The sequence below is a fragment of the Scyliorhinus torazame genome, chromosome 18, assembly GCF_047496885.1.
Source record: "Scyliorhinus torazame isolate Kashiwa2021f chromosome 18, sScyTor2.1, whole genome shotgun sequence".
In the NCBI taxonomy this organism is placed as follows: Eukaryota; Metazoa; Chordata; class Chondrichthyes; order Carcharhiniformes; family Scyliorhinidae; genus Scyliorhinus; species Scyliorhinus torazame.
The window spans coordinates 122,098,925-122,114,331 of record NC_092724.1 but is presented as its reverse complement, the minus strand read 5'-3'; the positions used below and the strand labels follow the sequence as shown (position 1 = coordinate 122,114,331).

The following is a 15,407-nucleotide window of genomic DNA, read 5'->3' as shown; positions in this document are numbered from 1 at the left end:
ATTGAGAAAGGATTTTTAAAAAATCTCTTACCAACTTGAAGCACGTATCACCAAGGGTGGATTCAGTGTTGAAATAACCCCTGTTTGTGCCACTTTTACAATGTGCACCAAATCATCGTTAATGTGACCCTAGTATAAAGGAGTGATGTTTCATGATGCATATATTGAGATGTGTAGGGGAGAGGCTGGGAGTAGAAATAGGGCAATGCTGGGGGGATTTTGGGGGGGGGGTGGGGGGGGGGGGGGGAGATTAGGAGAGCTGGAGAACAGTAGCCAGGGTCACTCTACCAAGAGGAAAAGGCTGGGGCAAGAAGGAAAAAAGACTCTCGAAAGTGGGAGGGCGGTCCTGTATGAGGGGGAGAGAGAGCGTTTTAGGGGAGGGGTGGAGGCTGGACGTGAGATTTGCTAGATGCAAGTAGAGGGTACTGCAGCAAGAACCTTGCAGAGTGAGGTGACATTGTGATGGGGATGTCTGGTGGGGGACTCACTGGTGGACAGAGGTGGAGGAGGATCCTAAGTAACATATGATCCTGCAACCACATAAGCACAGACTGTTCGAATGTTTCGCAGCAAACCCCAGCTTTCTATTGTTTTGGCACATCCCTGCATTGGGGCAAAGTCACTGTCAAGCCTATATGGTCAATGACGTACATCAAAATTACACATGGGACTTGGAACATCAGGACCTTCATGGGCATCCCCAACTGTGACAGACCAAGAGTTGCACTGCCATCGTAGCTCAAGAATTTGACTGTCTTGAGATTGCCACCCTTTGTGAAACATGGTGTGCACCAGAAGGCTAACTAAAGGAGCATGGCAGCAGATGCACCTTTTTCAGGAAGGGCCTTCCAGCAATGGAACAACGCTGTCACAAACCTAAATGAGTTTGTTTGGTGCCTCAATGACTCCACCTGTGGGATATGAACATGCCTCATCACTACCCAGTTCACATCCGAACAAGGAAACAGTGTGCCCCTGTCATCAGCGCATATGCTCCTACACTTGAGGCAACAAGTGAGACCAGAGAGGGATTCTACATAAACCTTGAGCAACCCCTGGCCCAAGTCTCAGCAGACAACAAATTGATTCTCCTCCGAGGGGAGAGGACATCGCCTTATCAAATCTACCACCTCCCAATAACCTCACCGCCAAACAACAGAGACAACAGAAACAATATCACGAGAAGATTAACATCAAAGCCAACAAAGATCCCACCAAGGTGGCCCTTCTCAGTCAGAGCCTCACTGCCAAACTCTCGACCTCCATCCACCAGGACTACAGTGTGCCCCATATTGCCTGGTCAACCCTATAATTCACCAGAACAAACGCCTCAGCCCCTCTATCAGAAAACATTGAGTGATTTGACGAAAGCGATCAAGAGATACAGGATCTAATTGGAAGTAAATGCAAAACTTTCATTCACTGGAAGCTTCGTCATATTCCAAGTGAAATTCAGCAGCCCTTCAGGCATCTGTAGGCAACAGTACAGCATAAACCCTTCGACATAAAAGAAAACATTGTGGATATAAAGAGTGGAATATCCAGCAACTTGTGGACACCAATGATCTACATGGTTTATTCAGCACTGTCAGGATAATCTAGGTCCCAATCACTTGAGGGTCCACCTTGCTGAGAGCCAAACGTGTACACTGCTCAGCAAAGTCAGGGAGGCAGTCAGTGCTTGCTGGACAGAACATTTTAAAGAGCTCCTCAACTGAGACTTTTTTTAAAAAAACTTGAATACCCAGTCTGGAGCGAGCGGTAAAAGCCATTAAGACGACTGAAAAGTGAAAAAAGCCTCTGGAGCATTTGGAATCCCTGCCAAAATTCTGAAAGCTGTCAGAGATGCAACAGCAAAACCTTGTATCCCTCATCTGGGAAAAGGCATGCATGCCGGAGGATTTCAGGCTGGTGAACATGGTTACATTCAAGAAGGGAGACAAATCTCATTGTGGTAACTATAGGGAAGATCTTTTGTAAATATCCTCCTCCGTCACCGCCTCCCACTGGCCAAAGCTCCTTCCGTACTCGCTGTGCAGTTTTTACCCATTGTGGACATGATCCTCACTGCACAACAAATCCAAGAAAAATGCAAGGCACAGCCACAACTCCTGTACATGGCCTTTTTCAATCTCACAAAAATCTTTGACTCTGTCAATCTTGAAGTTTATGGACTATCCTCCTCAAATCTGACTGCTTTTAGAAATTTGACACCATCCTCCTTCTACCCTATGATGAAATGTAAGCTGTGATCCTCACCAATGGAATTACCAGTCGGAGAAGACTGGGTCAAACACAGCTAAACCATCACAACAGTGTCCCCCAAATTCCTCTGTGAAATACTGCATCAAATCTCCAGCAAATTACCCACAGACCTGGAAATAATCTATAGATCAGATGGGAAACTCTTCAACATGTACTGTCTTCAATCCAAAACCAAAAAACTCTTTTCTGCCATTGAGCTTCAGCATGCAGATGATTCATGTGCTTCTTTTCATTAATGAGATAAACTAAAACAACCAACTGTGGGATCAATTTAAAAATACAGTTTCTTAAAGGGGTACTACATCAAAGTAAACAGAATCCAGATGATGCGTGTGTACACTTGCTCAGAAAAACTGAGCTCTGGGTCATTGTGGGTGCCTCCTCTAAAATTGTATGAGAAATTGGTTCATTCCCTAAACTCCTGGAAAATGAAGCTCCTCTTTCAATCTGATCCCAAAGCACAACAATTCCACGCCCCTGCCCCACCTCCATCTATTAAGATCAATGACAAGATCCTGGAAAATGAGTATAGTTTTTCATATCTTAGGAGCCTCCTTTCACCAGAGGCAGTTGCAAACTTTGAAGTTCTTCATCACCTCCAATGTCCCAGCTCTGTCTACGGATGACTGAGAAAAAGTGGATTTGAGTACCGGGATCTCCAGTGCTAATCACTCTCAACCAGTCCCAATGGACAGGACATGTTAGTCGCACGCCTGGCACCAGACTCCTAAAATAGCTGCTCTTTTCGGAACGCAAACACAGCAGGAAACTCGGAGGAAGACAATATAAACTCTTTCTTTACAGCATGCCCGATGAGGGCAAATATCCCCACCAACTTGTTAGAGCCATTGGCTTGTGACCGACCAAAATGGAGAAGGTTGATTTGGGAAGGCATCAAACACACCGCGAGACTTCGTTGGGAGCATGCAAATGTGAACTTGAGGTGTTGAAAAGGGCACAAACACCTCATCTACCCAATCCTTCTCACATTGCCTGCCCTGTATGTCACAGAGCCTGCAGATTGTGCATTGAACTTGATCAGCCATCTTGGAACCTAAGTGGAAGCAAGTCCATCCTCGATCCCAAGGGACTGCCTAAGAGATTGAGATAACAGTCAACTTGTACATAACTCTTTTAACGTTTGCAGGCATTACAAATTTCAGTTCTGCTTTAAATATTCTTCTGGTGTTCAGCATCACTGCTTGCTTCCCTAAGAGCTCTTAAACATCACATGGTGAGAAGTGTACCTCTACTGCACGATAACTAATCATACAACCTAGCCAAAGGGTATACCAATAACCTGTTCCTCAGTGTTTTGGTGGAGTCAGAACTCTTTACTGAGAGAAAGCAAGATCTGAATTGTTCAGCTATTTTATTTTCCAGCAGGAAGTGAATGTACTGAGTCATGGCGATAGTCTAATCCAATCTCTCAGTAATAAAGTTCAGTTCCTCCTTGTGAACCATAAACATGGGCTACACTATTCCGATTAATGAGTCACTATATTTTTCCTTCATTTTCTGGTTCTGACTGGGTGAAGGCATGAGGTAAGCACATTTCAGTGTGTTCAAGCTTATCAACAAGTGACATATAGTAGTTCAGTTCTTCTGCAAATTGTCAAATATTACATTGGTATTATCGTCTTTTAGATTCAATGTGAGTTACACTGGTTTCTGTTTTCTCCTGAAGCTGACCTGGTGTTTAAATATCGGGTGTTGGTGGCTTATTGATTTTTAATGGAGTATTGGGCAATCCCATCTGTTAACATTCTGAAGGAGACCGTAATGCACATGCTAGGGGAGTGGAGTGATAGTTCCAGGCATCTCCCAGCTCTCATAATAATTCCAATCTAAAATTATTCCAATTAGACTAAAGTTATTTAACAATAGGAATGGAATACTTGGCATGTGATGACACATCCCTATGTCAGTGGCCAATATAAAGGAATAGTCAAATGAACAACAGAAGAGCCCTTTACTATTATATGGGGGTGACACAGTGGTTAGCACTGCTGCCTCACAGCACCAGTGACCCGGGTTCAATTCCGGCCTTGGGTCACTGTCTGTGTGGAGTTTGCACTTACTCCCCGTGTCTGCTTGGGTTCCCTCTGGGTGCTCCGGTTTCCTCCCACAGTCCAAAGATGTGCAGGTTAGGTGGGACGGCCATGCTAAAATTGCCCCTAATGACCAGGGATGTTGTGCAGGTTAAGTGGGATTACAGGGTTACGAGGATGGGTCGGGGAGTGGGCCTCGATAGGATGTGCTTTCGGAGGGCTGTTGCAGAATTGATGGGCAGATTGGCCTCCTTCTGCACTGTAGGGTTTCTGTGGATTCTTCTATAGATTCTACATCCTAGATAGTGTGATCGTTGTGTATTCCTGGAAAGTGGTACAAAAAACTCTTGTGGCCATTGATTTAAAAAGTGCAATGTTAATCTTTTGCAGGCTGGATTCGGTATGCTGAAAAAGCCCTTGGCAGCCTTGTCCTTCCCCACATTTGCACTGCTAAATCCCCCCAGCAGGTCATGGGGTCTCTGATAAAGGACTATTTTGCCAAAAAGCAGGTAATGAAGATGTAATTAATTAACCTCGATCACGGTTCCATTTTTTTTCTTTATTCTTTCATGGGATGTGGGCACACCTGGCAAGGCCAGCATTTGTTGTGATTCCCTAATGAAATGCCCTTGAACAGAGTGGCTTGCTAGATCAGACATTGTCAAACTCAGGGGGGCGACCTGCGGATAGGCCACGGGCGGTGTCGGGAGGGTCACGGAGCCATCCGACGCGGCGCTCCCGATCACGCAAATTTGCGCGCAGCAGCCAGCTTTTAATAATGCCGGCTGCGAGCAGCCTTCAAAATGGCCAGGAACTGATGAAAAAAATTTGGCCGTACTGCGCATGCGCGCCCAATCATCGGTGCGCACCGATGATCGGCCACGCATGCACAGTGCAGCTGCATGTTTTTTTTATATGGTTGCAGCCATTTTCTTTCAAATTTGGGGGGGCCATAGGGACCATTGTGGCCAAAGGGGCCCAAAACCATTTCTTCTATTTTTGCCAGCAACAAACAAGGTAAGATAAATGGTGGATCGCGAAGGTCGGCCAGGTTGGGTCCCGAAGGTTGGCCAGTTGGTAAAAATGGGTCCCCGGAAAGAAAGTTTGAAAAACATTGCTAGACTATTTCAGAAGGCAGTTAAGAGTCAAGAACCTTATTGTAGGTCTGGAGTCTCACGTAGACCAGACCAGACAAAGACCGCAGATATTAATGAGCCAGATGGGTCTTTATAATAATAGTTGTCATGGTCACATTACTGAGACTAACTTTATGTTCTAGATTTATTAATTTAGTTTAAATGCTGACAGCGTGTGTCCCAGAGCATTTGCCAGAGCCTCTGGAATACTAGTTCAATGTCATTACCACAATATCACCGCCTTCTTCCTCCGCAAAATGATTTTGACCGTCGATATGGGCGTTCTTGTTGTCCTGGCTAACATCCCGCACTTGAGCAAAGCTTTTAAAAAAAACAAATTGATTTCCATCATCTCTCATCTACTGTTGGTGGAACTTTGCTGGCACAGAATTACTGGTGTGTTGGTCAACATGTCATTGAATATAAAAAATGCTCCATCATTCTCTCATGGAACTACTCGGTGCTGTGCACCTTCTGACAGCCAAGAATATTCTGAATAAAACTAATGGCCGCCTTCATTTGCAAGGCTCATGGCACTGTGCTGTGCTCCCACCGATGGCAAATCTATTTACACAGTCATTGTGGGCTGAAGGACATACCCAAGGTATTTTCTACCAGATTAACGGTTTCATCTGAAGAACTCTGCTGAGTAAAGCCAGATGTTAGAACTGTTAATGGATCGCCATTTTGACAATTAACACTGAATTAGCTCATCATCACAAACCTCCCCCCACCACCCGAATCTGCCAGTATATTCCCCACCTCAAACGCTTCCCGCTTATTTATCAACACCGTCAGCCCCCGCACCTTCATATCTAATCCTGAATGGAAGACTTGCCCTACCCACCCTTTCCTGAGCGTAATCTGGTGCCCGATCTTCAAATGCGTTTCCAGTAAAAATGCCACATCAGCCTTTAAATTCCTCTAGTGCACGTACACGCGCAATTGTTGACCGGCCCATTCACCCCTCTCTCATTCTATGTGACCAGCCTGGTCAGAGGACACCCTGCCCCCTCCCTGCGATCAACCATAGCCCTTCTTGGACAGCGTCGTGCAACGCCCCCCACCCCCAGGCTCGCCCTCAAATGTTCACCATGGCGGTGGGGCACATTCAACAGCCCCACCCCTGTCAGCAGTCCCTTCCCCCCCCCCCCCCCCTTCCCCTAAACAGAACAACATTCCCATCCTCAACTTCAATGTCCTCTCTCTCCTGCCAGTTCATTGTCTCTCAAAAACTCCATTGCCTCCAAATAATACTCGTGTTCCAAAATAGTACTCGCAGTCGCTGTAAGTCACCCAGAGGCGGGCCGAGTACAGCATCCCGACCTTTGCCCCCTTCGTAAAGAGGGCAGCCTTGACTCTGTTGAATCCAGCTCTCCTCTTGGCCAGTTCCGTACACAGGTCCTAGTATACCTGGAGCTCATTACCTTCCCAGGAACTACCCCATATCTGCCTGGCCTACCGCAAGATCTTCTCTTTGTCCAAGAACCAATGTAGCCTCACCACCATCGCTGTCGGTGGCTCATTTGCCTGCAACTTCCTCATCAGCACCCTATGCACCCAATCGAACTTCAGGGGCTGGTCAAACGCTACATTTCCTTGGCTACATAAGAGCCAGCGTCCGCTCCCTCGATGCCCTCTGGCACCCCAACAATTCTCATTTTATCTTCGGGAGTGGTTCTCCAAATCCTCCACTTTCTCTTTGAGCCTCTTCTGGGTCTCCCTCAACACCCCAATTTCATCCTCCAACGAGGTAGGCTGCTCCTCGTGCTCCCCCACCACCTCCTCCACGTTTTGGATCGTCTGGGTCTCCAGCCTCCGCTCCACCCAGCCAATCCCAGCTTTCAGCAGGTGTACCACCTTCGCCAGGTCCTCCTGAGCATCCCCCCTCTGTTGAAAGAACTTTCTGTTCAGAAATACCACTAACTGCTCCGTCGACCATTTGGCTCTTTGCTCTCGGCCAGCTTTCCCTGTGTTGCACGAAGAGTTTCTTGCTCTTGCAGTTCCTTTCTTCTAAACCCACTTCTGATCCACTAATCCATCTACCCACCTTCCCGGTGGAGTATAACTTTCCTACAACACATCTGCACCCTTTTCCTCCAAAACATCTGCCCACAACCGGGGAAAAGGACCGATAAAACCGCCTCATGACCTCTGCCAACCGACCGTCGTGACCCACCATTTTTGCTGACCTTTAATGCGACAGGTGAGCCTGCTTTGGTCCTCACTATCTCACTTGCTTTGTCGTTCAATATTACATTTCTATATGGGTTGTTCGTCAGAGGTGTTGAGCTCACACCAGCACAGCTTTGTCCTATTGTGGACTCTGCTGAACAGCTCACACCACCACTGCTTTGTCCTGTTGTGGGTTCTCCTGAGCCCCACACTCAGCAGGTTTAGTTTGTGGTGTGTTTGTGTCTCTGGACCTCTTAGTACAAAACGATCCATTTTAAATGTTACAGTCCTGTTGCTTCTTTACTGCCAACAAAATGGAGGAATCGCAATTGCGTCCAGAGCACGTGACATGTGTTTCAGCCGTCGCTTCAGGCAGGAAGACTGCATTGAATTTAAAAAAAAATCTTCTGCTGGGTCAGCGAGCTAACATCAGGAGGAAGCGGTGTTTCTTGCTGGGCTCCGGGCATGCACACTGATGAACGCGCACGCATGCGCAGGGCGCACGCATGCGCAGGGCGCACGCATTCTGAAAGCCAGTCGCAGCCAGCATTTTTTTTTAAAAAATGTTTTTAATATAAAATTGAGTATCCAATTAATTCTTTTCCAATTAAGGGGCAATTTAGCGTGGCCAATCCACCGACCCTGCACATCTTTAGGTTGTCGGGGCGAAACCCACGCAAACAGTGGGAGAATGTGCAAACTCCACACGGACAGTGATCCAGAGCCAGGATCGAACCTGGGACCTCGGCGGCATGAGGCAGCAATGCTAACCACTGCGCCACCGTGCTGCCCGCAGCCTGCATTTTTAAAAGCCAGCTACTGCGGCCGTTGTGCATTAATTCCCACAATCAGATGGCTCCACGATCCCCCCCCCCCCCCCCCCCCGGACACCTGCCAACCACCCACCTGCGGGTCACGACCCCGACTTTGAAAATGGCTGGCATAGACCATTGGTCATAAATTCTGGGATTGGCTGTTTAAAAATAAGAGTCTAAATGCAATCAAACCCCAAAAGAAATGGTTTACATGTGTGATAGAAAAGAATAGAAAATGGGGAGACGCTGTTCCTGCTGGTGGAAGGAACGAGAGCCAGAGGGCACAGATTGAATTGGCAGAAGAAGTACAAGCAACATGAGGAAACAGATTTTCCCGCAGCATGTGTTTAGAGTCTGGAATGCACTGCCTGAGAGTGTGGTGGAGGCAGCGTCAATTCAGACTTTTAATAGGGAATTGGAACATTATCTGAAAAGAAAACATTTACAAGATTATAGAGAAACAGCAAGGGACACTAGATTAATTGCTACTTCAGGGGTACAAGCACACAGACGATGCTATAAATGGCTGCTTCCTGTGCTGTAACTGTTGTAGATTCCATGTGCTGATGGTGTGACTACACTATTCAAATGCTGGTTTTTTTTCAGAATAATGTTCCTTTTAATACAATCCTTAACGGTAAACAGGATAGAAAATATCTCAGATTATAAGTGATGAAAGGTTCATCGTTTTTAACTTTCTGTTCTGCCTATGTACAGTATTGGGACAAATAATTCCACCTGTGACCTGTAAATATTTAAGAAGTGTAAGGACATTTCAGCATTCAATATGTTAGCAGATTTAAGCACCAATTTGTTTTGACCTTTTTGGGCTCTTTTCTTCCCCCATCCCACCCCCAGCAAATTTCCCCTGAGAAAATCTTCCATGTAGTTATAACGCCTTGTTACGATAAAAAATTGGAGGCACTTGGTGAAGACTTTCACAGCAGTATACACCAGATCCAGGGAGTCGACTGTGTGTTAACTTCAGGTAACATTACTACAACAGATTTGTGGAAGTTTGATCAGGAAATTGTGTGAACACGATAAGGAGTGAGATGTAGTGTTGTTAGGTGAATAACATGAGATGGTTAAATATTAGCGTTATAGCCAAAATATTCATTCTCCCTTTATTGATGCTTTTGGATCTGCTAAGTACTCATCATTTTCTGTTTTTGCTTTGGATTTTCAGCACCTAGAGTGTGTCAATACTTTGGATTTTGGGGATTATCCTCTAGTGATCTGAGTATTTTCTGTTGACCCGTGCCCAGAAGCACGTCCCGCCTGCTTGTCAGCTGTATCGAGTAACAACCTGAGACACAAATTTCATACCCATCTGTCCTCGACTTGACGGGCCCTGATGCAGTGGTCACTCCTTTGCCACGTTTCAACATCGGGCTGTCTTCTGGGGAGTTGGTTCCGGTCTCTCTCTCTCTGGGTTCTCCTGCATTGAACAGTCATAAGTCTCCTTTTATCCTTCCTCCTTTATTTTTTCCCCCAGCCACTGGAATTTGATTTATCAGTCATGTTGTACTGTTAATCAATTTATTTCCTGGGCCCATCCTGCTGAATGGCCCGTAGTTGGTGCCTCTTTTCTCTTGTCCTATTCTACATGATAGGACACCAGGAGGTGGGCCCATCACCGGTTCCAAATGTAATAGGTTCTGTTGTGGTGTTGTTACAGTGCGATACTCCAGGAAATACCACATCTTGCAGTTTGTTTCCAATGAGCTCATTGTCCTTCAGGAATGGTATTCGCAGTCTCTAGTAATTAGATTAACTGCTTACTAGGTATCACATTCCTAAATGATTAGGAACTTTGGGACAGCAGACAAATTATGGTGTAATGGCACAGAAATCATGAGAAACACAGGTGCAAGAAGATGATTAAAAGTAACTTTTTTCTTCAAGAGGATGGCAACAAAAAGGGGTGGAAGTTGTGCTTCAATTCAATATTAAGCTTATTTCTAGACATTGCACGTCAAAAGCGAGTTGTAACATATGAGCTCCCTGGGGGTCTGATTTGAGGGGTATCCCACAAATGCATTTGGGAATCATAGAACGTACAGCGCAGAAGGAGGCCATTCGGCCCATCAAGTCTGCACCGACACCTGGCTCCTCTTAGCTCTCTCTTTACCAAATCCAATGTGGCCTCGCCTCTCGTTGGCCTATCTACATACTGTGTCAGGAAACCCTCCTGCACACATTGGACAAAAACGGACCCATCTAATGTACTCGAACTATAGCGTTTCCAGTCAATATTTGTTCGTGCAGTGCAGAAGGAGGCCATTCGGCCCACCGACCCTGCACTGACTCACTTAAGCCCTCACTTCCACCCTATCCCCGTAGCCCAATAACCCCATCTAACCTTTTTGGTCACTAAGGGCAATTTATCACGGCCAATCCACCTAACCTGCATCTTTGGACTGTGGGAGGAAACCGGAGCACCCGATGGAAACCCAAGCAGACACTGGGAGAACGTGCAGACTCCACACTGACAGTGATCCAGCAGGGAATCGAACCTGGGACCCTGGTGCTGTGAAGCCATAGTGCTATCCACTTGTGCTACCATGCTGCCCACGGATCTCTGATGGATGGATCTCTGATCTCTCTTTCTTCTACTAAGTTCTAGAATGGGTTGTCATCTCCTAATTCTGTGCCCACCTTTCCTGGAACTCTGCTCTCCAGTCAGATTTGCACTCTTACCACAGTACTAAAATGGCTCTTAGCACAAATGACATCCTATGTGACTGTGCCAAAGGTAAACCATTTATCCTGCCCTTTGTGACCAGTCTGCAGCCTTTGACATAGTTGACCACCATCTTCCTCCAATGCTTCTCCCATTATTGTCCAGCTGAGTGGGACTGCTCTCACTAGTTTCCATTCTTAATTATTTAATCATATTGAGAGTATCACCTGTACTGGCGTCTCTTCCACTCCGATAATTGGCTCCCTCTCCCATTTCTCATCGACATGTTGCTTCTAGGTGAGATCATCTGAAAGCAGCATGTTTGTTTTTACACTTGCATTGAAGACACCCAGCTCATGTCCTGACCACCATTCATTACTCCTGCACTGTTGCTAAATTATCAGACTGCTTGTCTGACGAGCAGTACAGGTTGAGCAGAAATTTCTTCAAATTAAGTATTGAGAAGTCTGAAGCAGTTGTCTTCAGTCTCCAAAACAAACTCCTCTTTCCTAGTTACAGTTTCATCCCTTTCCCTGGCAAATAACGCAACCTTGTGTCATCCTTGACCCCAAGATGAGCATTCAACCACGTATCGTTGACCTCACTAAGGCCGTCTAACATCCCCTCCATAACATCCATCCCTGCCTCAGCACCTCTGCTGCTGAAATCCTCACCTGTACCTTTGTTATCTCTAGACTCTGTCATAATATACACATCAGTATATGATGATGCAGAGACACACACTGACTGACACACTGCAAGACCAATCAACACACACAACACAGCAGCCAATCACCATTCCTGTGTGAATACTGACGAAAAATATTCATTTAGCACCTCTCCTATCTCCTCGGACTCCAAGCACAACTTCCCATTACTGTCCTTGACTGGCCCTACTCTTACTCTAGTCATTCTTTTATTCCTGACATATCTATAGAAAGCTTTATCCTTGATCCTACCTGCCAAAGACTTTTCATGTCCCCTCCTGGCTCTTCTTAGCTCTCTCTTCAGGTCCTTCCTAGCTAACTTGTAACTCTCGAGCGCCCTAACTGAACCTTCATGTCTCATCTTTACATAAGTCTCCTTCTTCCTCTTGACAAGTGTTTCGACTGCTTTAGTAAACCACGGTTCCCTCACTCGACCACGTCCTCCCTGCCTGATAGGTACATACTTATCAAGGACATGCAGTAGCTGTTCCTTCAACAAGCTCCACATTTCCATTGTGCCCATCCTCTGCAGTTTTCCTCTCCATCTTATGCATCCAAAGTCTCACCTCATCGCATCATAATTGTCTTTCCCCCAGATATAACTCTGGCCCTGCAGTATATACCTATCCCTCACTAAAGTAAACTTAATCGAATTGTGGTCACTATCACCAAAGTGCTCACCTACCTCCAAATCTAACACCTGTCCTGGTTCCTTACCCAGTACCAAATCCAATATGGCTTTGCCTCTCATTTGCCTATCTACATACTATGTCAGAAAATCCTCCTGCACACATTGGACAAAAACGGACCCATCTAAAGTACTCTAACTGTAGCGTTTCCAGTCAATATTTGGAAAGTTAAAGTCCCCCATAAAACTACCCTGTTACTTTCGCTCCTATCCAGAATCATCTTTGCAATCCTTTCCTCTGCATCTCTGGAACTTTTCGGGGACCTATAGAAAACGCCTAACAGGGTTACCCCTCCTTTCCTGTTTCTAACCTCAGCCCATACTACCTCAGTAGACGAGTCCTCATCAAACATCCTTTCTGCCACCGTAATACTGTCCTTGACTAGCAATGCCACCCCTCCCCCTCTTTTACCACCTTTCCTGAGCTTACTGAAATATCTAAACCCCGGAACCTGCAACAACCATTCCTGCCCCTGCTCTATCCATGTCTCCGAAATGGCCACAACATCGAAGTCCCAGGTACCAACCCATGCCGCAAGGATATTGGTACCCCTGTGGTCCAGGTGTAGACCATCCCGTTTGTAGCGGTCCCACCTACTCCAGAATGAGCCCCAATTATCCAGGAATCTGAAACCCTCTCTCCTGCACCATCCCTGTAGCCACGCGCTCAACTGCTCTCTCTCCCTATTCCTCGCCTCGCTAGCACGTGGCATGGGTAACAATCCAGCGATGATAACTCGGTTTGTCCTAGATCTAAGTTTCCACCCTAGCTCCCTGAATTCCTGCCTTACATCCCTATCCCCTTTCCTACCTATGTCGTTGGTACCTATGTGGACCATGACTTGGGGCTGCTCCCCCTCCCCCTTAAGGATCCCGAAAACACGATCCGAGCCATCGCGGACCCTGGCACCTGGGAGGCAACACACCAACCGCGAGTCTCTCTCGTTCCCACAGAATCTCCTATCTATCCCCCTAACTATGGAGTCTCCAATGACTAATGCTCTACTCCTCTCCCCCCTTTCCTTCTGAGCAACCGGGACAGACTCTGTGCCAGAGACATGTACCCCATGGCTTACCCCTGGTAAGTTTTCCCCCCCCCCCCCCCCCAAACAGTATCCAAAGCGGTATACTTGTTACTAAGGGGAACGACCACAGGGGATCCCTGTACTGACTGCTTCCTCCCAGCCCCTCTCACCGTCACCCATCTATCTTTATTCTTCGGAGTTACTACATCCCTGAAGCTTCTATCTATGACCACCTCTGCCTCCCGAATGATCCGAAGTTCATCCAGCTCCAGTTCCCTAACACCGTTTCTGAGGAGGTGGAGATGGGTGCACTTCCCACAGATGAAATCAGCAGGGACACAGGCGGCGTCCCTCACCTGAAACATTCTGCAGGAGGAACATTGTACTGCCTTCCCTGCCATCCCCTCTAGATAAAGCTAGGCAGCTTTTGTAAATGGTCAGATCGATATCACCCCCACCCCACCCCCTGCACAGAGGCACTGTGGAAGCACAATGGTAACAAAGGATGGAGTGAGGCTGATGTGCAGAAGAAATTGGTGGGGAGAGAATTTGGGGAATTTATATTTAATGCATAGTGCTGGTTTGTTACGCGCAATTTTATAAAGAGAAATAGGGAATATATTTTAAAGAATGTTGGGAGAAAAATAAGCTTAAAACGCTTGCTATAAACGAAGAATAACAAACATTTGATTTTAAGGATCATTTCTCTTTGGCCAATGAAGATAGTTTAAGTTACAAGGCCAAAGTTGGAATTAAGACCACAGTTGGGTGATGGGGCATGTCACTGTGTACCATAAAAAGGCATAAAAAAACGGTTGCAAGATCAAATATTGACTCTAGCCTTGGGGAAACAGGTGTTTAATGGATAGGTTTCCTCCAGGTGCTCCGGTTTCCTCCCACAAGTCCCAAAAGATAATTTGGGCATTCTGAATTCTCCCTTTGTGTACCTGAACAGGCGCCAGGATGTGGCAACTAGGGGCTTTTCACAGTAACTTCATTGCAGTATTCGTGAAGCCTACTTGTGACGATAAAGATTATTATTATTATAGTCAGAGAGAATTAACCGCATCTTCAGCTGGAAAGTTGGATGGGAGTCGGTCTCGAGGGCATGGAAATTTTGTAGTCAGTTAGAGCAAGAAACTGGAGTCATCGGTAGAACTGCTTAATATTTCCTCATGGCAACAGAAAAGAGGAATGACAGAGTGCAGGTACATTCCTTCAGCAACTCTCTCAACTTGTAGGTGTTCACTGCTGCAGTAATTGTAATGATTGTTTAGAATCCTAGACATTTTACAGCACAGAAGGACGTCACTTAGCCCACTGTCTGCGTGGGCCGAGAAACCAGCCACCCAGCCTAATCGCACTTTCCATCATTTGGTCTGTAACTCTGCAGACTACAGCACTTCAGGTGCATATCCAGATGCCTTTTAAATGGGTTCGAGGGTTTCATCCTCTTCTACCCTTTCAGGCAGTGAGTTCCAGACCCCCCTCTGGGTGAAAACTAATTTTCCTAATTTCCTCTCTAATCCTTTTACCAAACATTCTAAATCTATGCCTCCTAGCCACTGACCGCTCCGCAACAGTAATTTAAGTCCTTTCCATCCATTCTATGCAGGCCCCGCACACCTTTGTACATCTTAATCAAATCTCCTCTCCGCCTCCTCTGTTCCAAGGAGAAAGAACCCAGCCGGTCTAATCTTTCCTCGTAGCTCTGATCTTTCCTCGTAGCTGTAATTTTCCAGTCGTGGCAACACCCTTGTATCTGTAATGAGGTGACCAGAATGGCTCAGTGCCCACAATTGTGGCCTAACTAAAAAAAATTTATAGTTTCAACATCTTGTGTTCACTGCTCTTACATT

General features: G+C 46.3%; 1 protein-coding gene across 1 annotated transcript in view; it reads left to right on the top strand.

The window, feature by feature from the left end:
- The window catches only part of narf (nuclear prelamin A recognition factor), a 43,126-nt gene that overhangs the window by 13,160 nt on the left and 14,559 nt on the right, over window positions 1-15,407 (top strand). The window contains exons 7-8 of the mRNA XM_072483274.1: window positions 4,707-4,825; window positions 9,301-9,430. Coding sequence (XP_072339375.1) covers window positions 4,707-4,825; window positions 9,301-9,430 — 249 coding nt within the window. The remainder of the gene's footprint in view (window positions 1-4,706; window positions 4,826-9,300; window positions 9,431-15,407) is intronic.